We start from the raw sequence: 26,239 nt of genomic DNA on the forward strand, positions 1-26,239 counted from the left end.
TAGCACTTTATCAGCTAGGGTAGTTAGGTGTGAAGGGGGAACGGAGATGAGTAGCAGTACAATTCAAGCTTCACAAAAGACTGCAATTTAGCCATTCTAAAAAGTAGCAGAAGCAGTAAAAAGCACTCTGAAAGTTTGTTCTGTGACATTTTCATTATTTCTGTTTTAAGTAGTCATTCAACAGCATGAAATATTACTTAAAACTAACTGAAAGACTGCAGTGTAAAAAAGACTTTTGTCTTTTCCAGGTTAGGGGTTGCCACCACGGAACTACGGTACACTCATGACTGGCAGTGGATTTTTACGGTGCCGAGTTGCCAGCCCGACACCCAACCTTCAATGAAAGCACGCTCGCACCTACCTGCATGTCCTTAACGTCACTCAACCACGGGGAGGACATGCAGACTCCACACAGAAAGCGCACCAGCCGAGAATCAAACAGGAGAACCTCTTGCAATGAGGCGACAACACTAACCGCTGCACCACCGTCAATGCAGTGACAGGAGATTTAGGAAGAGAGAGGCCTGCGTGATATAATTTTACAGACGGGTACTGCATTGTGGGATAACTAGAGGCAGACTAAACAATCAGGATCACTTCAAGATGCAAGACCCCCATGTGGTCAAACTCAGAAATCATGTATAAAATTATTTAAAAGCCTGTAAACAGTCCAAGAGTGGTGTTAAAATGTAGGAACCACCAAATCATGACGAAATAAACTTTTCTTTTTTGAGTCTGTTTGTGAGGTTCTCATTTAAGGAAATGTGAAGTTAGCTCCACAGCTACACGTAACTGTTGAGGACTTGGTGCATGAAATGAATTTTATAAAGTAGGCTTTCTTTTCTGTACTCCTTTTTCCTTTTGTGCCTACTGACCATCAAGCCTCACCCTAGCAATCTTAACTCAGTGATTATATCATACTGAGTATCCACAGCACATGGGTGACAGATGACAAGATGGGTCATCATACAAGCAGTCATGGAGGTAATCTGTGTCCTCACCAACAACCTGGCAATGATGGCGATTATGGTGATGCCTGAATATCACCCATGGTGGATATGAACATCCATATCACCACAGAGTATCCTACTCCCTCCTTGTGCACGTGCAGACTTCCCTTAACACAATTATAATGTTTAACTATATCCTTAAGGCTATCAGTAAGCTCTACCATAGTTGTGTGCCCAGTATTGGTTAAAATGTTAGCCTCTTTACCTAAAATGGTTTGGAATCTATTCGCTCTACCTCTAATAACTTCTTCTTTAATTTTAGTAACAAATTCTAGAGGGTATCCCCTTTCCAAAAACATCTGGGTCAAAAACTCACTTTCTTCAACAAAATCTAAATAATCAGATGTCATTCTCGAAATTCTAACTGATCGACCTTTCACTATACTTCTTTTCTGGTGAATTGGGTGTCCACTAGTAAAATGTAAGTAACAATTAGAAAAACTTTTCTTCCTGAATACTTTTGACTTAAAATAATTTTTATCCTTGATTAATGTAATGTCTATGTTATAATAGGGCTTTTATTACAGATTTTAGTGGAGATGCTGTTACCATTCAAAAAGTTTTTGACAAAGAATGGGACAAATTCACTAGAATCCGTGATCTGAGTTTGAAAGATAATGTACCTCTAAAAATTATTTTTAGAAGAGGACGTAACGTTAAGGATTGGCTGTTACCACAACATAATGAGAAAAAGAAAACTATAAAGTCCCATGGTACATTTCCATGTAAGATGTGTTCTCAATGTCCTTCGATGGCTGATACCCAGAGTGTTTTATTGAATCTAGGGGAAAAGAAATTATGAGTAAAACTCATAGTACTTGTGACTCTTTTGGAGTGGTATATATTGCTATATGTGGAATTTGTTCTAGTTTTTATGTAGGCAAGACTGAAAGGAAAATTAGAAGAAAAATATATGAACATATTAACAACATAAAAAACAAAAAGGCCACTAATGCACTATATAAACACACTACCATTTGTCCCCTAGCTAAATACAAGTTTTTTATTATAGAAGTTCAGAAGGATGAGAGGGGTGGCTTATGGGAAACAAAGATTGAATACCAGGAACTGTATTAGCAAATTATTTTGGAAGCCAACAAGTTCCCAGGTTTAAATGACAATGTTTCCCTAGCACTGGTTTTACTCTGTGTGTTCGTTTTAATAAACTTTTGGATTTACCCAGAGCTGTCCTGTGCTTGGTTTCTCCTCTTAGTGCAGAATTCTAATATATACCAGAAAATTCTTCTCTCTCTGTACTCTCCTATTTTGGTCAGAAGCAGAAACCACCCTAAATGTGATTTAACAGTCACAGGTTCTGCTATGGCCTTCTTCATTGGAGACTTGATTGGACTTATTCCACTGAACTGGATAAAGGTACAGCTCTCTCTCCGTTCATTCTCAAAGGCTACAACAGCCTTATAAGCAAGGGCCTTTGAGAGACTCCCTTCATTAAAGTTGAGATGAAGATATTGAACTTTTAACCTCCTTCTCATCACTCTCTTCAGCTTTTTCATTACATTATTACATTTTCAAACATTTCAGATGCACCTTGTTAAACATTCTTTTAGATTATTTACCCATCCTTCACGATACATGGACTTCTCATTTCTGCAGCTTTGTAAAGAAAGGAATTTTCAGGCCTTGCTTTTATTAATCTTAACAGTTTTCTTAAAATTAATATTCAGAATTAACATTGTGAACAACCCCAAGACAAAAAAAAAATAATAAAATAAATAAAAAAAATTAAAAAAAACTCTGCAAATGAAGTTGTTAGGGCTGCCTTTGGTTTTTAGTCTACTAAGTACATATAGCAATATCCTCCAATAACTTCTAAAGTACACTCAACATGAATTATTCACCTTATACAAAGTATTAATAAAATATATATTTATCAACAGAAAGTAGGCTAAAACATCCAATGAAATAACTTGCAAACAGAAAATGCTGTCAATTAGCTTACTTCTATGAAGAAGGTAGAAAAAAACAATAAAACTGCTTTTACATGGGATGTCAACTGATAGATGTAGCAGAGTAGGACAAGCATCAGCTCTGTGCAGGGGGCCTAATCCTGCATCAAAGATAAAACTAAAGGTCAGGTAAGGACTGCCACCTGCAAGTAGGCCTCTCCAATTATTATAACATTGTTGCTGGAGCCCTCTCCAATGAAAGATAAGTAAGCAACAGATCACTTCAAATATAATGCATACTGGGACTAGTGGAATCTGGGGACAGGATAAGGCACATAAATCCTAGAGTACTATTTTGAGAAATGCAGATACTGAAACTTGAAGTACTTACTTTTCCTGTTAGGAAGAACAAGATGGTTAAGAACAAAAAATGTTGTGTTGGTTAGAATTTTCTTCTACATTTATAAGTTATAATGCACACAAATTACGACATTTGCCAAGCCTGGTCTAGATCAGCACCTCAGGCACTTCAGTTTTAATGTTTCATACTGCTTCAATAAAAATTTCTTACACATGTAAATGATGAATGTTAATAAGTGATATTGAATACATAAGTTAAACAGGAAAAAAGGATTTTATTAATCAGGTCAAAGCAGTACATTTAAACGAAAAATGCTATTGGAATGAATTAAATATAATTCATTCACTGGAACACTGCTCTAAATATCACACATATTATTTTTTACTGTATTACAAAACCTATATAAATGCCACTTATTTCACCAGTGTGTTTTTCCACATTGCATTTTTTTTAAATAAACTGTTTCAGCTGTCATGTCTTCATGTGGGCTGTGTCTGAAACTGGTCACCTGTGACCTGTATACTTAACACAGTACACATATGTATATACGAAAAAACAGATCACTGGCAAGTAAAGAGGCTGCAGATGTCAGAGATGAACGAGGCTATAAAAGCAATAAACAAGTAGATGAAAGCAGTGTTTGGGCTCTGGAACCATTATATTAAGCAGCTTAAGCCTCTAGGTAATGATTCCAACAAATTTTTAAAGGTGCAACATGATTCCAAGTAGCCATATGAACAACATGTTGGTCAACTGTGGAACAATTCTGAAAAGTTTAGGCATTCAGTTCCATTATGAGGAGAAGTTGGCCACCCTGGAGGATAAGGAAAGAACAATTTGTGGACGGAAAAGATGCAGAAAAATAAACTGACAAAAGGTATAAGCTTTTCAGAAAGACTGTTAGCAAAGCATAAGACTTGTATATTGCCATCATCCACATCCAAAAGCTTCTGGTTAACTAAGAGTGAAGTTTGTACACTGTGAATTAGTATTAAAAGCAGAAGGTTTTGTCACAGCAACCAGGTCCGAAGGATCACATTTGAAGGAAGGCTGGTAATGGCATCTCATGAATTCTGGGACACTACTATATAGCAAAGAGCACAATTTTCAGGTCTGTTTGGCATTCCTATGAATGAATATCAATGGCAGAGACTCCAATGCAAGTTATTCATCTATGGGATGCTGTGTGAGAATGCAGCTGTTATCTGCTCAGTCAATGCTTAACATTTTGTAAGAACTGCCTCAGTCAACTGTGTTACACGAGGAGAGAGTCAATGACAGCAGAAAGAGAAAAGTAATGGCAATCTGGAAACTGGTAATTTGGGCGAAGGCAGTCAAAGAGGAAGAAAAAATGATCAAGAGAAAGAAGCATGGTTAAGCTAGAAACTTATTACAAAGTACAGCTGAAAAAATCCTACTTTAACAGAATGTCAAATTCCTCCTTGCCTTAGTGGCATTTTGGGTTAGCTACAAAGGTAATCCAGTACTGGCCAGCTTTAAAAAGTTCAAACTCCCCTCCTTCTCTCTTCTTGCTACAGCTAATTGACTGGGCATATCCTGACAGAGATGCCTTCAGCTGTCACAGGGAATGAGTTTTCAGTCTTTTTTTTTGCTTCCTCAAACCAGGAGAGGAAAGTATTTGATGCCAGATCATCGAATAAGAGTACCATATAAAAAATAAGTTCTGCAACAACTAATCAAACAGGTTGAAACCCACCTCAACTATGCATAATCTGGGGATTGGCAGATGTGTGCTGCCACTGAGGAATTTGAACAGCTACCGTTACAGGTAAGAAGGACTTAAGCAAATGCACTATGGTCATCATTTCCACCGCCTTAGAGATACTTGGGATATATTCTCAAAAACTTACTCTACCTAGGAAGTGGAAAGATAATGATCCAGGAGTGCCTGGAGAATGGTCCTAACAAAGCCTGCTACGGACCCTGAAAAAAAATTCAATTTGTAGTGCTTTGTTAATATATGAACACAGGATCAGGTTGCTGTTTCTAGAATGCTTCTAGAGTCTACCCCTTTACAATGCCATCTAAGAGGGTAACATCCTAGATGACTGAGCCTTAACTTTGGATGGAAAAAAACTACCATGGTGGGAGTAACAGAAAACAAGAGTACGGGATAACCACCCTGCAATGGTTTGCTTAGAGACCAGGCTGACATTTCTTAGTCATTTATATAGGAGACAAACTGCTGGTCAGCACTCTTAAATGGCTTTTTACTATCAAGGTAGTACCTGAGCTGCCTATTGAGCATCCAAGGTACATAGCATCTTTTCTACCCCCCCCCTTTTTTTTAAATATCAGACAAAAATCAAATAAAACGCCAACAACAAATACCCCATCTTCACAGAAGTTCACATATTGACAACAGACTACTCTACGATCTAGAGCAACTAAAAGGATAAAAAAGAGGGTCTTTCTCTTTCAGATCATAATCTGACAAAGATGCAATGCACTACCTGTTTTTCAAAATGACTAACTTACAATGAGGAAATACAAGGTACTGATCACTGTTTCTGTGTTGTAAAGTATAATGTGGTATATGAATGTGAAAATGACCTCTGGACACTTTCCACAATTTCTAGAGAAATAGGTCCTAATTATGAATGTAGACACATGGATGAATAAAAAGTTAAAGCAATATAAAACTCTCATTCAGTGCAAAAGGAGGACATGTACTTACTTCAGTAAAAGAAAAGCTGATTTACTAGCTGGAGATGCCATATCACAAATGAAAACATCCTTACCAGATCTAAAAGATGCATGTCACTGTTTCGTACATCCTTTCCAGGGCTAAGTAGAAGTCCAAAGCACCTAAAAATGATGCATTAAAATATTTTACATCAGCTATCACTTATATTAGCCACGACAAGCAAAATATTTGAAGAAAGAAAATAAAATTCCTTAGAAAAAGATCAGCACATCCATCATAGTACAACGTAAGTGATTCTAGACCAAACTGGATAAATTGGATTCAAAACATCTGAATTTTGTCTGCTAGAAGTCTGCTTTGCAAACATGAAAATTAAATCCTAGAAAGTCTTGAACATTTATGTGGCAGACTATACAAGTAGAAAAAATATGCTCTTAAGCCAAATGACAAAAATGAAACTTGCAAAAGTTGTCAGTCATACTGATGATATGGTACACTTCTGCATACTACAAATGACCCACCTTTAGTTATTTCACATGGTTAAACAAGGTACACAGATTTCAATGGACCTTTTTAAGGTTAAGCCCATGTGTGTAACAAAAATTATTTAAAAAAGGCAAATACTGGAACTGTTATCTTAGTACAAATGTGAGATTTACGCATTAATGGGTGTACAATAACAAAATGAGCAAAACCCAGCAGCACATTACCAATGACACCATAATGACGCACAATGCCCAAACACCATGCAGAAAGCAACATTGCCATCATCAAACCACAAAACCGGACCTAAGACTATATTTATTACAAGGAAAGAATAGTTGTGTAAGATCTTACCATAACCCAGATGTACTTAGGTTCATAGGTAGGTACTAGGCTATCGGCCCGAAGGCATTTATAAGCCTAGCCAGAATGTGTTGGCTTTCGCCGCCCCCTTAGATTAGTACCCTGTGCCTCTGTTCAGCAAAGCCACTGAAGTGATCCCTGGGGTAAACTTTCTGTTTCCCATCCACTCGACAAGGTTTCTCTTAAAGACTGTTAGCAAGGAACTCTGCCTAATGTAGATTGGAATCCTGTTCCAAAGCATGGGAAGTCTCTCTGACAGGAATTTATCCCTCTAGCATGTCTTATTTACTTGTTGTGGTGAGGTTTAGATACCTTTCAGAACATAAGGGAGTCTGCTTCCGGTTTACTCATACGTCCAGCCAGTATCCAAAAATCTTCAGGCTACAGCAAGGTATGTGCCACGCTGCACAACATAACACATACGCTGGCGATAAAAAGACAGTGTGTAAAGCGGATGTCAGCACACACCTACCTCAAAGTACAGTTGTGTACACTTAAAATAAATGTAAATGTGCAAGTGTATTCACTGTTGCAGTCATCACACTTGGGTTACCTGCCTGCAGGTAGCCCTCACTTGGACCGAATATCAGAGACTTAGTATTTCTGTGTCAGTTGCTGTTGCTCCAGGTCTGACATCAGGTCGTCAGCGGTACATAAACAGGCAGCCGATGCCATTACATTAGTTTTTCTTGCCCCAAATGTCAGCAGCCTCCCAATAAGGAGCTAAGCTATGGTGAAAAAATCACCACCAGTAAAAAGTAAATACCAATACCCCTGCAAAGGGTGAGTAATATACACAAAGGAGAGAGTGAGAGAGAGAGAGAAGGGGGCTGCAGGGAATGAAACCAGGACTGCAACACTGAATACACTCGAACATCTACATTTATGGTAAGTGTACACAACTGTACTATGTTCTTCATGCTTCACTGTTGCAGTCATCACACTTGGGTTGATTCCCAAAGCTGTAGAACGGGTCGAGGCAGTCAAGAAGAGTTTGGGCTGGCTAGTATGCCCTGCAGGACTGCAGTTGCAAAACCCACCCTGGATTTGGAAAATATAGGCAGGTGGTAATGCTTGGTGAATGTGTGTACAGAACTCCAGGTATCAGCCTCCAGAATGTCCCTGGTACGGACTCCGCTGAGAAATGCTGTGGAGGTAGAAGTTGCCCTAGTGGAATATGTTTTGACCCCCTGAGGGGTTAGTTTCCCATGGTATTTGTAGCAGAAATGGATACAGTGTGCTATCCATTTGGAAATTGTCTGTTTTCAAATGGCCTTGCCCGCTGCCCCTGGTGCAAAACTGAGTAATAACTGGTCAGATTTCCTGAAGGGCTTAGTCCTATCCAGGTAGAATCTGAGCTGTCTGTGCACGTCCAAGGAGTGCAGGATCTTTCCCCTTTACTTTGAGGATTAGGGAAGAAGGTTGGCAAATGGATAGATTGGTTGAGAGCCACACTGAACACCACTTTAGGCATAAAGTAAGTATTAGTCCTGAGGGAGAACATGTCAGCATGAAAAATAATGAAGGGTTCCACGGCCATAAGTTCTTGTAGCACAGACACTCTTCTCGCTGAAGTGATGGCCAGGAGCAATACTGTTTTCCAAGAGAGGAATTTTAACTCTGCTGATGCTGCAGACTCAAAAGGGGGTAGTGTGAGCTTTTCCAGTACAAAGTTAAGGTCCCAAGCAGGGGTGGGTGCTCTCCTTGGTGGCCTTAAGTTGGAGTTGGTTGCCCCTCTCAGGAGCTATTGGATGAGAGGGAGAAAGAAGAGGGGTGTGGCTCAGAGTTGTAATGAGCCGAGATGGTAGAGGCATGGATCTTAATGGAGGAGAAGGATAGGCCTCTGTGGAGTAGGTCTACTAAGTAAACCAGGATTAGGGAGGGCAGAGCCTCTCCTTTAGATTGAATCCAGGAGCAATACCTTTTACACTTATCAGCATAAGATTTCCTTGTACTGGGTCTTCTGGCTTCAAGAATGATGGCCAGCACCTGCTTGCTTAGGCTGGTCACTGCGGGAGAATTCAAGGAATACGACAGGCTGCAAGATTCAGGGTTTGCAGTTGGGGATGCAAGATCTGTCCCCCCTGCTGAGTGAGCAGGGTTGGGCTCTGGGATAGGTGCCAGGGTGGCACCAGTGACAGGCTGCACAGGAGTGGGTACCAGTGCTGGTGTGGCCAGTCCGGGGCAATCAGAATTGTCCTTGGTCTGTCCTGTCTTACCTTGAGTAATATTCTTGAGAGAAGGGGTAGAGGGGGAAATGCATAGATTGAGAGGTTTACCCACTAGGATAGGGCATCCACTTTCCATGGCCTGCTGTGAGGTGTCCTGGTGCAGAATTTGCTGAGCTGGTGATTACAGGGGGAGGCAAAGAGATCCACCTCTGGGGTCCCCCATTTCTGAATCAGAAGGCTGAAGGTCCTGGGCTCTAATTACCACTCATGTGGGTCCAGGAGATTTCTGCTTAAGTCATCTGCCAGTGAGCTTTGTTTGCCTGGCAGGGATTGAGCTTACAGATGGACCTGCATGTCCAAGGCCATGTTCCACAGGGCCATGGCTAGCCTGCAGAGTGGATAAGAGTGGGTTCCCCCTGCTTGTTGATTGTACCACATAACTGTGGTGTTGTCTGTTTTTATTTGCAGGGGTCCTGGTGTGAGTAAGGATCTGAAAGCTGTTCAAGCATGCTGAACAGCTAGCATCTCTTTTTGGTTGATGTGCAGATGAATTTGACTTGGGCTCCAGTGGCCCTGAATGCACTTGTCGCCCAGGTGTGCCCCCCAGGCATAGTCTGATGATTCTGTGATTAGGGTCTGGGTGGCGTGGGGTTGAGTAAAGGGAAGTCTCTTGTTGTGGTTGCATGCTGCTGCCCACCAAAGATTCACTGTCTTTAGATAAGGTATGATAGGAATGACAGTTGCCAGGTCCTGAGAATGTTGGCACCAAAGACTTAAGTACCACTGAAATTTCCTCACATGCAGTCTGGCATATGGAATTAGTAGGATGCATGTGGCCATGAACCCAAGGGCCTGCAGGATTTTCCTTGTGGATAGCTGGGTTCTGGTGGCCATGTGAGTGAAGTAGTCTATCAGATAGGCTTGTTTGTCTGGAGTAAGGAATGCTATCTGGGATGCTGTGTCCAAGCTTGCTCCCAGGAATACAATATTTTGACTGGGGACTAGTTTTGATTTATTTTCATTGATGGTGTACACCCCAGGAAGGTTAGGAGGTTTTTTACAAATGTCAGGTGCTGCAACAGCATTTCATGACTGTCTGGCTGACTCAGGTAGTCGTCCAAGTACGGGTAAATTTAAATTTTTTTCTGTCTGCAGTAGGCAATGGCTGGAGCCAGGCATTTTGTGAATACTGTGGGAGCAGTGGATACACCAAAGGGAAGTGCAAAGAACTGCTAATGCATAGATCCTGCCCTGAAGCTTAGATATTTCCTGCATGAGTCCCTGATAGGAATGTGCAGATAGGCTTCTTTAAGTCTAGGGTGGCTAACCAGGCATCTTTGGCCAGCATAGGAAGAAGCTGCTGCAGGGTGAGCATTATGAATTTTGGTACCACCAAGAAAGTGTTTATAAAGGAAAGATCTAGGATTGGGCGCCAAGTGCCCTCTTTTCTGGGAACCAGGAAAGGTCTGGAATATAACCTTTGACCTATCTGTTGTTCCGCAGGAACAGGCTGAATTGCCCTTACAGACAACAGGGACTGAACTTGGTTTTGTGCCTCAGCCCACTGGTTTGGGGGAAGGTCTGGGAACCCTTTTGGGGTTGGCAGTAAGTAGAAGTAAAATTTGTACCCCTGGGATACAGTGTTGAGAACCCATTGGTCTATGGTGATGGAAGTCCAGTTTTTTGCATGATGGGCAAGTTTTCCTCCTAGGGGCACAAGCAATTGGTCAGAGGTGGGGAGTGGAGTTGAGAAGTCATTGGGTGGCTTAGCATGCCCTGTTTTTGAAGTGGAGGAACTCCATTGCGTAGATCTCTACATACCCTGAGACTGTAGTCTGGAGGGTCAGTTTCCCCTTAGTCTAGTTTGAGATGGCCTTGAGGGGGCTGGTGAGGACCAAAGTTTCGAGGGGCAATGCCTACTGAATCTGGGAGGCTGTACTTGCAAGAAATCTTTGACTGTCTTCATAGAATAAGCTTTTTCTTCCATCTTTTTAAGAACCTCTTCTGCTTTGGTGCCAAAGAGACTGTCCTTGTTCAAAGGAGCATCTAGTAATTTTGATATGACATGGTCTGGCAAGGTCTGCTCCTTAAGCCAAGCATGCCTTCTCAGTACAGAACCAGTGAGTGCTGCCCTGCAAGATGCTTCTAGGGCATCAAAGTCACACTGCAAAGTATGCTTGCTGACTTGGCTTGCAGAATGCATAAGCTCTTGTAATTCTTTATTTTCTGCACAGTCTGTAAAGGTAGCTATTTTTTGCTTAATAAGTTCCATAACATATGTTGGTACTTCAGCATGTGAAACTGGCAATTCAAAGCCCTAATGGCAAGAATTGCAGAGGTGTATACTTTCTTACCCCATCTGTCTAAAGCTCTGGAATCCCTGTCTGAAGGGGTGTGATTCTTAGCTGTAGTTGCTTTGATACCTTTAGGCACCTGGGAGATAACCTCTGGGTCAGCGGTAGGATTTTTGAAAAGGAATTTGTGAGAGTCAGGAACTATGTAGTACCGGTCTGGTTTCCTAGGAGCAGGGGGTAAAATACCAGGAGTTAAAATGGATTCCATAAATACATCATCCACAACATCCAGGACTGGGGGTACTGCTAAAGGTCTATGCTGTGGCAATTCTAGAAATTCTCCGAGTCTCTTTTTGGACTGAGGATAGTCTTGGCATTCCCAGTGGAAATGCTCTCTTAAAGTATGTAAGGTTTCACCAAAAGAAAAATCCTCTAGAGGAGAAGCAGAGGGAATGGATTCCTCTGCATCTGAATCCTCATAAGCAGATAGAGACATGTCTTCATAATCAGATACCTCAGTCTCGTCTGACTCTTAGTCTGTTAAAGCTGCTGGGGACAGGGCTTCTTCTCTTGGCAGGGGAAGGCTGACTTCCCCTAATCAGCATAATAAGGTCTTCTGCCATTTTAAGCATCTGATGTTGTGGCAAGGAAGCAGGTGCTGGAGTTTGGGTCATAGGTTTTTTAGGAGTAGCACATACTCTTGGCCTTAGAAACTCGGTAGTTTTGGACAAAACTGAAGACGCGAAAGAAGTCGTTGGTTTGTGTCTAATATCGGTAGTGCAAAGAACTTCCTCAGAAGCTGGTGCCTGCTCAGCGGCTCTGGACCAATCCAAGGTAGAGACATCCACAGGTTCCGTAGTCGAAGAAGAGTCTCGCAGCATACTGGACTTCGAAAGGATCTCGGTAGAGGCCTGCGAATCCACTGAAGCGGGCATCAGGAGTTGCGAAAGCTCCTTACTGAGTACCGGCGAACTGGTGACTAGCTTAATGGAAGCATCGTCGGCAGTTTTGGACCTGTGCGGTCTCTCTCTCTGTTTTTATCCTTACGTTTTTTCGGAAGATAGGTAGTCGGATGGTCTACCGAAGCCATTTCGGAATAATGAGATCGAAAACAAAACTATTTAGCGACAATAAGAGCCTGACTATGAATAGCTCGGGTGTTGAACAAGGCACAAAACCAACAGCGAGGTACGTTGTGGTCTGGGCCTAAACAAGCGACGCAGTAAAAATGGAAATCATGGTGTGGTATTTGCTTTCCACAGGCAAGACAATTGTTAACTTTTTCTGACATTGGTTACAGCAAGAAAATTCAGAAACAAAAACTCAGGTAGTGGCCGTCCGGCGTGTGAACTGCTTCTGCTTTGGGCTCCTCAGCAAGAAAGACTGATGCAATGGCGTCAGCTGCCTGTTTTTATACCCCTGACGACTTGACGTCAGACCTGGAGCGTCAGCAACCGATGCAGAAATACTAAGTCTCTGGTATTTCGGCCGACAGAGGGCTACCTGCAGCAAATAACCCAAATGTGATGACTGCAACAGTGAAACACGAAGAACATCTGTATGCTGCCCAGCACCAGCCTGAGATCCTAGTTGAGAAGCATATTAGATGAAAGACCAGGCAAGCATCAGAGGACAGGCAGGGAGGGAAAGCAATACTGCAGCATATAGAAGAGAAGGACATCTCTGGTTATGGTAAGATCTTACACAACTATTCTATGACCTTCTATTCATATCATAAGGGAGAATGCCAAAGCTCAAGCTTGGGACAGGTTGGAAGGAAGGTGAGCCAATGCTTTTCCTACAAATCCATGTGGGATTGCTCTTGCAAACCCCTCTCTAGACTTGGAGATGGTGTCAAGCTTGTAGTGTTTTGAGAAAGCATGTACAGAGGACCATGTAGCTGCCTCTACAACAAAGAGCCAATCTTCAAACCTTTAAAGAATGCCCCTGAGGAAGAGACTGTTCTAGTAGAGTGAGCCTTCATACTTCCCCAAACAGAAAAAGGCAACTACTTTAGAAAGTCAGTTGGAAATAGTTTGCTTGGAAACTAATTGACCCAGAGCTCTTGGGTGGTAAGAGACAAACAGCTTGGTTTTGTCGAGGTAGTATCCGAGTGGTCTATGCGCATCCAAAGTGTGTAAGATTCTCTCACTGGGACACTGAGGGGAAGGGAAAAAGGTAGAAAGGTTAACAGCATGATTCAGGGATAACTCATTAACCACTTTGAGCATAAAAGCAGGAAAACCCTTTCTCTATGAAAGGCAGTTAAGGGGGATTGGACATCGGGGCCTCTAACTCTGAAACCCTTCTAGCAGAGATAATGGCCAATAATAAAACAGTTTTTCAGGTGCAATGTTGCAGGAAAGAAGAGCTTGCTGTTCAAAAGGTCCCAGTGTAAACTTCTCTAGCACAAAATTGAGATCCCAAGAAGAGGTATTTGGTCTCCTTGGTGGTCTGATATGAAGGACGCCTTTAAGAAACAGTCCAACGTCTAACCTAGAGGCCAAAGGTGGAAACACAGGCAGACAAGTAGAGATGGCTGAAAGGTGAGCCTTTACAGAGGAGTAAGACAACCCAGTCCTCATCAATTCATACAGACATGACAAGGCCACTAGAACATCAACTGACAGTGGTTGTAGGCCCTTTTTGTGACACCAAACAGAAAACCTTATCCATCTGGAAATGTAGGATTTCTTAGTTGCAGTTTTTCTGGCCTCCTGCAGAACTTATAGCATGTCCTCTGAAAAAGATGTCTGTAAGAGATTAAAACCCTATCACCCACAAGGTCAGGTTCAGGGTTGACAGTTGTGGATGTACTAGAGTCCCCTTGTACCGTGCGAGTAGATCCATCCTGTGGGGTAAACTTGTGAGATTGCCCCTGGCTAGGTGCAGGAGAAGGGGGAACCAGTGCTGCCTTGGCCAAAACGGAGTCACCAACAAGATTTTGGGCTGATCCTGTTGAATCTTCAGTAGGACCTTTTGTTAAAGAGGCAAGGGGGGGGATGCCTACAGAAACATCCCCTTCCAAGAGAAAGATAGAGCATCCACCTTCCACATCAGGGGATTTTGGAAGTTGTCTGTTCATGGGGGAGGCAAACAGATCTACTTGAGGCATACCTCAATAATGCATTTGGTCCAGAAAAACATCCCTGTGTAACATCCATTTGTGGGACTGGGTCATGGACCTGCTTAAAGAGTCTGACACTGTGTTCTGGGCTGAGATGAGGTAAACCACCTGAAGGGAAATCTGGCTTTTTAATGCTAATTCCCATGTGAGCAGGGCATGTCTGCATAGAATGCAAAACAGGGTGAGTGGATGGCCCTGGTGGCTGGCAGTCACACACTACCTGGCTTAGGTTGAGGCTGAATGGACCGTTTAGGAGTAGGGGTACAAGCAGCAGTCCTGGAAGAGGCTGGTTTACTGGGTCCCTTCTTACTTTTAGAAGAGGACAGGGATGGCTTCCTCACAAAGGCAGTCTTAACCAGGTAATTTCTTTGAAAATGTGGAAATGAAGATACAAGAATGTGTTTAAGGATATGTAATTCCTTTCCTTTCTCCTGAAGGGATTTGAAGAGCTCTGCTGCTGAACTACCAAACAAGGCTTTGTTATCCAAATGTGCATCTAGCAATTTTGCCTTGAAGTCCTCAGGCAGAGGTTGTAGCCTAAGCCAAGAGTATCTCTACAAAGGACTGACCCAGTTTCAGCTGCCCTAGCAGAGGCATCAGCAGCATTATAATTGCACTTGATGGAATGCCTAGTCACTTGTACAGAACAATTAAGAATATCTGGTAACTTAGATTTTGCAAAGGAATCTGGAATGTCTGCTAAACATTTTCCTGCATCTGCCAGAAGGGCCAGGGAGCACTTTGCCATATGGGTCTGTTAATTAATAGCCCAGAAGGCCAAAGTAGTAGACATGTAAACCTTCTTTCTCAAATGTTCCATGACCTTACTCTCCTTATCAGAAGGTAACAAGGAAATGGAAGGTAGCAATTTTTTAAGACTTATGCATGGAGACAGAAATGGTAGCAGGATTAGCAGCAGGAGCCTTGAAAAGAAACTTGGGAGTCCTCGGGTACCTTATAGAACCTGTCTGGATGCTTACGGGCAGGAGGATGAGAGACTGGACATTTGCAGGCAGCCAAGAAGACATCCAGAAAGGCAAGCAAAACGGGAGGAATAGCAGAAAGAGATGGGGGATCCAACTGCAAGAGGTCAAAGTACCTCTCTTGAATGTCTGACACTTTGGAGCAGTCCCACTTGCAAAAAATATTTAATTTTGAGAATGGTCTCTCCAAACGAAATGTCCTCTTCAGGGGAATCTGTACCATTAGATTCCTCCTCTGGAAAGGTATACCCTAAGGGGGAAGCCATCTGGGTGGAGTAGGCCAAGGACTCCTCACCAGAGGAATCCTCCTCCTCTGAGGAAGTTTCAACATCTGTCCTTTTGAATGTTGTGGAGGTAGAAAAGGGCTGCAGAGGAACAGAAGAAGATTGGTGAAGGGCCATAAAGGCACTGAAGAGGCTCTGAGAAAAAGCTTACCCAATCTGGGGACTGCTGTGGTGTAGCAGGGGACACATGCTTAGTATTAGCCGCCTTCTTTTTAGGGGCTTCCATATGATGAAAGGTGGAAGGACTGGACGTCGGCCTGCATTCAGTATTGGAGAGCACATCTTCATGCACCGTGACTTGTGTGACACCACACAGGCCTTCAGAGATAATGAGCCTGGGTTCCCCCCCTTATCACCCTGATCGAATGCCTGCCCTTCCTTTGCGATGGTGCTAGTGGACTCCTTTGACCATTCTACTGTGGTACCCGAAGGTACATCCACCACCTCCAGTTTGGCCTCCAGGCCTACACCGGTCTTGGGAGAAATGACAGGAAGAGAGGATGCAGCTTAAAGTTCAGGCCGTGATTTTTATCCTTCAGTACGGGCTCGTCCGAATGGCCCAAAGTCACATCCATCTCGCATGCTAGGCACTTAAGGTGCTGGTTTTCTATGTATAATTTTGGAGAGGCTAACTGACTCCTGAGGGCCTTAAGGGTGAAGGTCTTTATATGGAATCTGCCTTCCACACTGACACTTGCCTTTCCTAGCTGACATGAACCCAACAAACTAGCAGCAGCAAGAATTTTTAGAAAAAACCCCAGCGGGTAACTTATCTGGTAAGTGGATCACAACAGTTCTGGTGAGCGAATGTCTGGTGCAGGCGATTGGACAAGCAGCAGAAAAGTTCTGAGGGAGGCGCATGCTGACATTCACTTTATACCCGATGTCTCTTTATGGTCGACATATGAGTTATGTTGTGCAGCGTAGCATGCACTTTACAGTAGTGTGAAGACATTTGGATACTGGCTGGATGTACGAGTCCCTTATGTTATGAATACTGCAGTACATGAATAGAAGGACATCACTAAGGTAACACTTTCTCATCAAGTTTTAAAGATACACACACTGTCTGGTGACAAATCCAGTATGTAAAGTCTCACTGTGCTAACTAGTGCGTAGTTGGTTTCCTGTCCTCCCTCAGGACCAATAGCATGTCTTCTGAGTAGTGTTGTCTAAAAGGGATCAAAAGTTGATCATCCACAGAGTTAGCTGCTGTAAAGATGGCTGTGGGTGTAGGAGGGATCCCTGTTGTTGAGTTAGTAGGTCCACCTTGTGGGGTAACTTGTGGTGATTGCCCTTGGCTAGTGACAACAGAAGGGGGAATCAGTGTTGCCTTGGCCAGAAGGGAGCCACCAGCAAGATTTTTGGTTGTTCCCTCTTGATTTTCAGGACGACTCTTTGAATTAGAGGGAAGGGAGGGAAGGCATATAGGTACATTCCCTGCCATGAAAAACTGAAGGCATCCACTCTCCAGGCTAGTGGTGAGTGAGTCCTGCTGTAAAATCTGCTCAGCTGTCTGTTCTGGGGGGAGGCAAATAGATCCATTTGTGGTGTGCCCCACTGGAGGACTACGTTGCAGGAAGGTATCCCTGTGCAACATCCACTCTTGTTGCAGAGAAGTTCTTCTGCTGAGCAAGTCCGCTTGCTTGTTTTCCTGAGAGGGGGATGTATGAAGCTTTCAGGAAGAGGTTGTGTTTTGCTGCTATTTCCCAGATTAGCAGGGTTATCCAGCATATCTGCTATGCCTTTGTTCCTCCCGGTTTGTTTAGGTACCACATGCAGTAGTGTTGCATGTCACAATGTGGAGTATCCCCAGTTGTAGCATGGGAAGGAAAACATTTAGAGCTAGTAGGGCACCAGTCATTTCCCTGACATTGATGTGCTGTTTTTGCAGGGCAGGGGACCAGCATTGTTGTACCCTGTAGCCCTGCAGGGTTGCTCCCCATCCTAGGTCTGATGCATCTGTGTGCATAGACTGGGAAGTGGGAGGCAGCTGGAGAGGAATTCCCTGGTTGTCAGAAACCTGCTGAATCCACCACTTAAGCTCTGATTTTAGACAGGGCAGAAGAGGGATGAGTTTGTCTAGAGGTTGCTGGCTCTGAGACCAAACATTCTTTAAGTACCATTGAAATTCCCTCATGTGCATCCTTGCTAGTGGGAGCATGGGGATGGTGGCAGCCATGAGACCTGTAGTTTGTAGAAGAAGTCTTGCAGTTAGGTGCGATTCTGTCAACAGACTTAGAAAATGGGAAGAGAGGGACTACCTTGTAGGGTGGTAAGAAGGATCTCATGAGATCTGTTCTGATTCTGCATCCTAGGAAAACCTTGGCCTGTTGTGGGAGGAGAGATGCTTTTTGGAGGTTGAGGGTGAAACCCAGGTTGTTTAGATGGGACATGGTGAATTTGAGATCTGCCAGAAGGGTAGACTCTGATTCTGCCAAAATGAGAATGTCGTCCAAATAAGGGTAGATTTGTATTCCTCTGGTTCTGCAATGGGCGATGGCTGGGGCTAAGCATTTGGTAAAAACTCTGGGTGCTATAGACAAGCCAAAACGCAATGCAGTAAATTGAAAATAAGAAGAGAGTCCAGAGAAGCACAGGAACCTCCTGTGGGATGGTCAGACTGGCATGTGCAGGTATGCCTCTTTTAGGTCTGGGGTGACCATGAAGGCTTGAGATGGGATGAGGGGTAAAAGAGTTTGAAGGGAGAGCATCTTGAAGGAGGGGACCTGTAAAAACAGATTTAGGTAAGAGAGGTCCAGGACAGGTCTCCAGGGGAGATCCTTTTAGGTATGAGAGGTCCAGGATAGTTCTCCAGGGGCGATCCTTTTTTGGGATTAAGAAAAGGCGGGAGTAGAAACCCAGTTCCCCCTGTCCTGTGGAAACTGGTTCTATGGTTTCTTGGAAGGCTAGTTCCTGCAGGATGGGAGGAAGTAGAGGGAGATGATTTTTGGGAGAAAAAAGAATCCTTACTGGTGAAGGTTTTTCTTTCCAGAAGAGAAAGTATCCTTTCTGGGTGATTGAAAGAACGCACAGACCTGTAGTGATTGTTTTCCAGAAGGGGAGGCATTGGGTAAGGTGGGTGGGACAGGGGCACTTGGACAAGTCAGTCACGCAGAGGGTCCCCCTCTATCCAGAAAGGGCTGTTTGCTGGAGGGTTGAGAGGGTCTGGGATAAGGTTGCCTCCGAGATCCCATACGTGGTCTGATGGTAGAAAGGCGAGATGTGGAAGGGGCCCTTCTGACAAAAGATGTTTTTTGGCTGGGTAGTTCCTGTAGTATCTGGGCACTGGGGACACCAGCAAGTGCTTAATGTCCTGCAGTTCCTTGCTTTTTTCTTACAAGTTTTTACAAAGTTCTGCAGCATTTTTGCCAAACAAAGTTGTTATCCAGAAGGGCATCCATGATCTTGGCTATAAAATAATCTGGTAGAGGTTGTAGTCTGAGCAAGGAGTATCTGAGCAAGGCTAATGCAGTGGCAGCAGACCTGGCAGTTGTTTCTACTGCATCACAGCTGCAGCAGATAGAGTGTCTGGCTACTTGGGTGGCCAGGGACAATTTTAAGGAAATGTCAGATTTGGCTGGAGAGTCAGGGGTGGTAGCCAACAAGGTGTTGGCCTGAGAAAACAGGTCCAGGGCATACTTCACCATGTCAGTTTGGTAGTTTATAGCCCTGAAAGCTAGGGTAGAGGAGGTGTATACCTTTTTTCCCATTCTGTCCATGGTTTTGCTGTCTTTATCGGATGGCAGTAGTGAAGCAGAAGGCAACTGCCTAGACTGTCTGGGGATACTGCAATAACTGCTGGGTCAGCCAAGAGTGGTTTTATTAGAAACTTTAGTCATCAGGGAATTTGTAAAACCTATCCGGCCTCTTAGGGGCAGGAGGTTGAGAGTCTGGGTTCTTGGAAACAGAAATGAAGGCATCCAAGAAAGCTGGGAGTACTGGAGGGATGGCTGAAGGTGAAGGGAAGTCAAGCTGTAGAAGCTCAAAGTATCTCTTCTGGGTTTCAGAGACTAAAGAAGTATCCCACTTGAAATACTCTTTCGTTTTTGAAATAGTCACCCCAAATGATAAGTCCTCAGGTACGGAGACCCCTTCAATAGAGTCCTCTTCAGGTGAGTAATAGTCTATGGGAGAGGCAATCAGAGACACAGGAGACTGATTCCTCAGAGGAAGAGTAAGACTAGTCTAGGTCTTCTTGAACAACTGCTTGATAAGTAGAGGTTAAAGGCAGGGAGGAGGCAGAGGCCGGCCTAGGACTCAGCACAGAGATGCTAGTGGGAGTCGGGCCTGTAGGCCTAAGTGTCATAAAGGCCTGCATCAAAGAAGAAGTGAAGAATTCCCAGTCTGGGGCTGTTTGAGGCATACGGCTCAAGTATTCTGTTTTCTGCTTCCTTTTAGTAAGAGTGTGAGTCTGGGTAAAAAGGATACACAGGCCTGTGCTGGAATAGGAGAAGCCCCAGTTGGCCGGTCAAGTGATAATTCCCCCTTGACGTCAGTTATGTCTGACGTCCGAATCAACTCAGATGAAGTGCATTCCGTGGGTACTGTCACTGCCTCTTCCAGAGAAGAGGTCAGAACCAGAGTATTCAGGTGCTTCTCGACCCCAAGAACGGTAGTCGACGGAACATCCGAAGGCAGAGCGGCATCTGGAGAAGGCCTCCAAACCCTGGCCTTCTTCCAAGGTTGTTCGGTTTGGGCGGCCAACTCGGGATCTATCCTAAGCGTGAGACGTTTAAGCCTCTGGTTCACTAAAAACATATTTAAAGCGGCCAGATGGCTGTGTAAGGTCTTGGGTACGAAGGATTGGCAAATAGAGCAGGCCTTATGGTTATGCTCTTTACCTAAGCAAAATAGACAGCGGTTGTGGGAGTCTGTGTGGAATCTGGCACCTGCAACTATATTTACTCTTTTTCTCCGACATTGGCTAGAGAAAATGTACAGTTGTGTACACTTACCATAAATGTAGATGTTCGTGTGTATTCACTGTTGCAATCATCACATTTGGGTTATCTGCTTGCAATAGCCCTCAGTCGGCCTGATTATCAAAGTCTTGGGTCCTGCGTCAGTTGCTGTCCATTCTTCCATGACGTTAGGTAGTCAGGGGTATAAAGCATGCAGCCGATGCCATTACATCAGTTTTTCTTGCCCCAGATGTCAGGTGTCCCCCTAATGGGAAGCAATTAAACGTAAATATGCAAGGTTATACCTCCAGCAAATACACCAAAAAGCTTTTAAGCATAGTAAAGGAGAATGGAGATATAGCCAAAAGAAGTCAGGGGGCTGGAGGGAGGGTAACCAGGACTGCAACAGTGAATATACTCGAACATCTACATTTATGGTAAGTCTACACAACTGTACTATGTTCTTCGTGTTTCACTGTTGCAGTCATCACATTTGGGTAGATTCCCAAAGCTAAGGATGGGAGGAGGAATTTAGATAGCATTTGGACCACCTAGAAGACCCTGCAAGACTGCAGTGGCAAAACCAGCCCCGGATTTAGAGAAAATAGGCAAATGGTAATGCTGGTGAAAGTATGTACAGAACTCCAGGTAAAAGCTTCTAGGATGTTCCTGGTAGGGACACCTCTGAGAAAGGCTGCAGAGGTAGATGCAGCCCTGGTTGACTGTGGTCTTATCCCCTGTGGGATAGGTTTTCCATGGTGCTTAAAGCAGAAATTAATGCAATGGCCTATCCATTTAGAAATGGTTTGCTTTAAAATAGCCTTCCCCTCTTCCCCTCTGCCCCTGCAGCAAAAGCCACCAGCAGTTGTTCAAATTTCCTTTGAGGTTTAGTCCTGTCCAAGTAAAATCTAAGTTGTCTGTGCACATCTAAGGAGTGCAGTATCCATTCCCCTTTGTTCTGTGGATTAGAGAAGAAGGTTGGCAAATGAATGGACTGATTAAGAGCCACACTGGATACTACCTTGGGCATGAAGGAAGGGTTGGGTCCCTGAGGGACACCCTGTCCGCATGAAAGATAATGAAAGGCTCAACTGCCATAAGGGCCTGTAATTCAGATACCCTTCTTGCTGAAGTGATTGCTAAAAGGAAGGCTGTTTTCCAAGAAAGGAAGTTTAACTCTGCACTTGCAGCTGGCTCAAATGGAGGTAGAGTGAGTTTTTCCAATACAAAGTTAAGGTCCCAGGCTGGGGATGGGGCTCTCCTGGGTGGTCTTAAGTTTTTGACCCCTCTGAGGAACTGCTTGAGCAGTGGATGAAAGAAGAGGGGTGGTTCTGTGAGGTAATGAGAAGAAATGGCTGAGGCATCAACTTTGATGGAGGAAAAAGAAAGGCCCCTGTGAAGCATCTCAGTTAAGTATTGAAGAATCTGAGGTATATTGGACGCTGCTGTTCCCATCCCTTGAGTTTGGTTCCAGGAACAGAATCTTTTCCATTTTTCAGCATAAGATTATCTAGTACTAGGCCTACTTGCCTCCAAAATGACATCCAACACTTGTTTACTGAGGGATGGTAACAGAAAGGTCAAGCAATTAGCCAGACTGCCAGGTTCAGGGTTTGAAGCTGAGGATACAGAATCTGGCCCTCCTGCTGGGACAGCAGGGCAGGGGTCTGAGGCAGGTGCCATGGTGCCAGCAGTGACACACTGCGCAAGAGGGGGTACCAGTGTTGGCGTGGCCAGTCTGGTGCAATCAGTATCATCCTTGGTTTGTTCTGTTTGATCTTTAGTAGTACTTTGGAGAGGAGAGGCAGAGAAGGAAAGCCATAAACTGATAGATTTTGCCAGTTGAAGGACAGGGCATCCACTTTCCAAGCTTGTTTGTTGGGTGTCCTTGTGCAGAATTTGTCCAATTGGTAGTTCTAGGGGCAGCAAACAGGTCTATATCTGGGCTCCCCCATTTGTTTTATCAACATGTTGAAAGTCTTTGGTTCTAGTTTCCACTCATGTGGGTCCATGAGATTTCTGCTTAGTTCGTCTGCCAGTGTATTTAGCTGTCCTGGCAGGAACTGAGCCTGTAGATGCACTTGGTAGCTCAAGGCTATGTTCCACAGAGCCATGGCTAGTCAGCAAAGGGGGTATGAATGCCCCCCCCCCCGCTTGTTTATGTACCACATAACAGTGGTGTTGTCTGTCCTTATTAATTGTCCTGGAAGAATGTGGTCCTTGAAGGCTGTCAGAGCATTCTGTACAGCAAACATTTCTTTTTGATTGATATGCAGGTGCATTTGACTTGGGTTCCATTTGCCCTGAATGCACTTCCCTGCCAGGTGAGCCCCCCATGCATAACCTGATGGGTCTGTTGTTAGGGTTTGGGCAGCACGGGGTAGAGTGAATGGCAGTGTTTTGGTGGCAGGCCTCTGCCCACCAAAGGAACTCGAACTGTAGGCAAGGTATGACGGGAATCATTACTTCTAGATCCTGAGAATGTTGACACCACAGGCTTTTTAGATACCATTATAGTTTCCTCATATGCAGTCTTGTATATGGAATTAGGAGAATGCAGGAGGCCATGCACTCCAAGGCTTGCAGTATGTGCCTTGCAGATAGCAGGGTTTTTGTGACCATTTGTTTGAAGTAAGCTGTCAAATGAATTTGCTTTTCTGTCATGAGGAAAGCCATCTGGGAAGGTGTGTTCAAGCTTGCTCCCAGGAATATAATTTGTTGACAGGGTGCAAGATGCGATTTCTTTTTGTTTATGGTGTACCCCAGACAACTTAGAACCTTTTGTACAAACGCCAGATGATTCCACAGTATGCCCTGGCTTTCTGCCTGAATTAGACAGTCGTCCAGGTATGGGTATATTTGAATATTTCTTTGCCTGCAAAATGCAATGACTGGTGCTAGGCACTTTGTGAATACCCTGGGCGCAGTAGATAAGCCAAAGGGCAGTGCAGAGAACTTATAGTGCATATAGCCTGCTTCGAAGCATAGGTATCTTCTGCAAGATTCCTTGATTTGGATGTGCAGGTAAAGCTGCCTTTAAATCCAGTTTTGCCAACCAGGCATCCTGGCCTAGCATAGGAAGCAACTGGTGAAGAGTTAGCATCTTGAATTTTGGGATCACCAAAAAGGTGTTTAGGATAGAAAGGTCCAGGATAGGATGCCATGAGTTGTCTTTTCTGGGTACAAGGAAAATTCTTGCATAGAAATCTTGTCCCCCTCTGGTACAGTTTGAATAGCCCTTATGCTTAAGAGAGAGTACTTGCTTTTGAGCCTCTGCCCACTGATTTGGGGGTAGGTCTGGCCAACCATTTGGGGTTGGTAACATGTGGAAGTGAAATCAGTATCCTTGGGAAACTATATTTAAAACCCATTTGTCCCGGGTAATTAGTTCCCAGTTTTTTGTCTGCAGAGCAATCTCTCCCCCTAAAGGAGCAGTCAGTTGAGAAGGGCTTGGAAGTTTTAAAGTTAAGTCACTGAGACAGTTTACCATAGGGGAAGAGTCTTACTACTCCCTGATTTGGAAGTGGTAGCCCCCCACTGCTTAATCCTGTGCACACCTTGGGACTGAAGCCTGGGTGTTCTGCTGGTTCTGGGTTTGGACTGAGAAGGCCTAGAAGAGGCAGGAAAGGAACAATTCTTAGACGGCCAATGCCTACTAAATCTTGGAGGCTGTACCTGGAGGAAATCTTTAACAGTTTGCATAGATTTAGCTTTTTCCTCCATCTTTTTAAGCACTTCTTCTGCTTTGTTGCCAAACAGGCAGTCCTGACTTAAGGGAGCATCCAGCAATTTAGCTTTAACATGATCTGGCAAGGACTGCTCCTTAAGCCAAGCATGCCTTCTAAGTACAGACCCAGTGACAGCAGCCCTGCAAAATGCCTCTAGTGAATCAAAACTACATTGCAAAGTATGTTTTCCAATTTGTCCAGCAGAATGCATTAAAGCCTGTAAATCCTTATTTTCACCATAGTCAAGAATCAACATCATTTTCTGTTTAAGCAATCCAATAATATGCTGCTGATACTTTAACATATGAAACTGGCAGTTTAAAGCCCTAATGGCCAAGGTTGCAGAAGTGCATACCTTCTTACCCCATCTATCCAGCGCCCTGGACTCTCTATCAGAGGGGGAGGATTTTTGGCAGTAGCCTTAATACCCTTGGTTCCCTGTGAACTGGTCTCAGGATCTGCAGTAGGATTTTTAAAAAGGAACTTGTGAGAGTCAGGAACTCTGTAATATCTATCAGGTTATCTTGGAGCAGGAGCTAAAGAATCAGAGGCCAAGCTAGATTCCGAAAAGGCATCACCAACAATGTCCAGTACAGGGGGGAATAGCTAAAAGCTTGTGTTGGGGCAGGAGTAAGAAATCCCTAAGCCTCTTTTTAGAATCAGAGTAATCCTGGCTTTCCCAGCAAAAAATGCTCCCTAAGAGTATGCAAAGTTTCACTGAAAGAAATCCTCTGGAAGGGAAGCAGAGAGAATAAAGTCCTCTGCATCACAATCCTCAAAGGTAGATAAGGGTAAATCCTGGTCATCAGAGGAAACAGAAAATTCAGAATCCTGATCAGAAGTATCATAAGCAAATTCAGTCCTAAGTCTCTTAGAGGGGGAAGGTTGGCTTCCCCTGATTAAAGTAATAAGGTCTTCAGCCATTCTTATTTGTTTTTTGGGCATAGAGGCCAGACCATGCGGTCTGGGCATCGGTTTTCTAGGCATGGTTCGTGTTTTAGGCCTTTAAGAAGAAGATGGCATTGGTTTAATATGCAAGTCAGTAGGCCTGAATACACCCTGAGAAGCCGGTGTCTGCACAGCGGTTCCAGACCCATCCAAGGTAGAGACACCCGCAGATTTCACAGTTAAATCATCTCGCTGCATACCGGACTCCAAATAGGTCTCAGTAGAGGCCTGCGAATCTGAACTAGCCGGTATCAGGAGCTGCAAAAGCGCCTTACTGAGTACCAGCGAACTGGCGACTAGCTTAGGAGAAGCATCGTTGGCAGCTTTGGACCTAGGCAGCCTGTCTCTGTCTTTATCTTTGCGTTTTTTGGAATGTCGGTAGTCGGGTTGCTTACCGAAGACATATCTGGATAATTGAACTGAGTACCAAAATATTTAGAAGCGTAAATATACCAACAACGAATAGTTCCTTGGTTTAAATAAGGCACAAAACCGACAGCTAGGTACATCGTGGTCGGGGCCTAGGCAAGGAATACAGCACGAATGAAAATCTTTATGAGGTATTTGCTTTCCACAAGAAATACAATTATTGACTTTTACTGACATCAGTTTAGAGCAAGAAAAAGTTTCCCCAACGGGGTACTTTAGTTGAAGATTTCGGTTCTGAAACTCAAACGAAAATTTCAGGAGGCGGCTGACCGGCACTTGCGAACCGTTTCTGCTTCGGGCACCGCACTGCAAGAAAGACTGATGTAATGGCATCGGCTGCAATGCTTTATACCCCTGACTACCTGACGTCATGGAAGATGAGACAGCAACCGACGCAGGACCCAAGACTATGATAATCAGGCTGACTGAGGGCTACTGCAAGCAGATAACCCAAATGTGATGACTGCAACAGTGAAACACGAACATCAACTACAGCAACCAAGCTAAAGCTTAAGTAAGCATGAAAAAGCAAACCCCAATGGGGTACTTACCATTTAGAAGTCCAGTCGTAGCAGTGAA

General features: G+C 43.9%; 1 protein-coding gene across 2 annotated transcripts in view; it reads right to left on the reverse strand.

Moving 5' to 3' along the window:
- Positions 1-26,239, reverse strand: part of RABGAP1 (RAB GTPase activating protein 1) — a 4,144,188-nt gene that overhangs the window by 3,107,610 nt on the left and 1,010,339 nt on the right. For both annotated transcript variants that reach the window (XM_044058459.1, XM_044058460.1), the window contains one exon: positions 6,041-6,107. In XM_044058459.1, coding sequence (XP_043914394.1) covers positions 6,041-6,107 — 67 coding nt within the window. The remainder of the gene's footprint in view (positions 1-6,040; positions 6,108-26,239) is intronic.

The sequence above is a fragment of the Protopterus annectens genome, chromosome 16.part0 (genome assembly GCF_019279795.1).
Source record: "Protopterus annectens isolate FY-2018-M chromosome 16.part0, PAN1.0, whole genome shotgun sequence".
In the NCBI taxonomy this organism is placed as follows: domain Eukaryota; kingdom Metazoa; phylum Chordata; order Ceratodontiformes; family Protopteridae; genus Protopterus; species Protopterus annectens.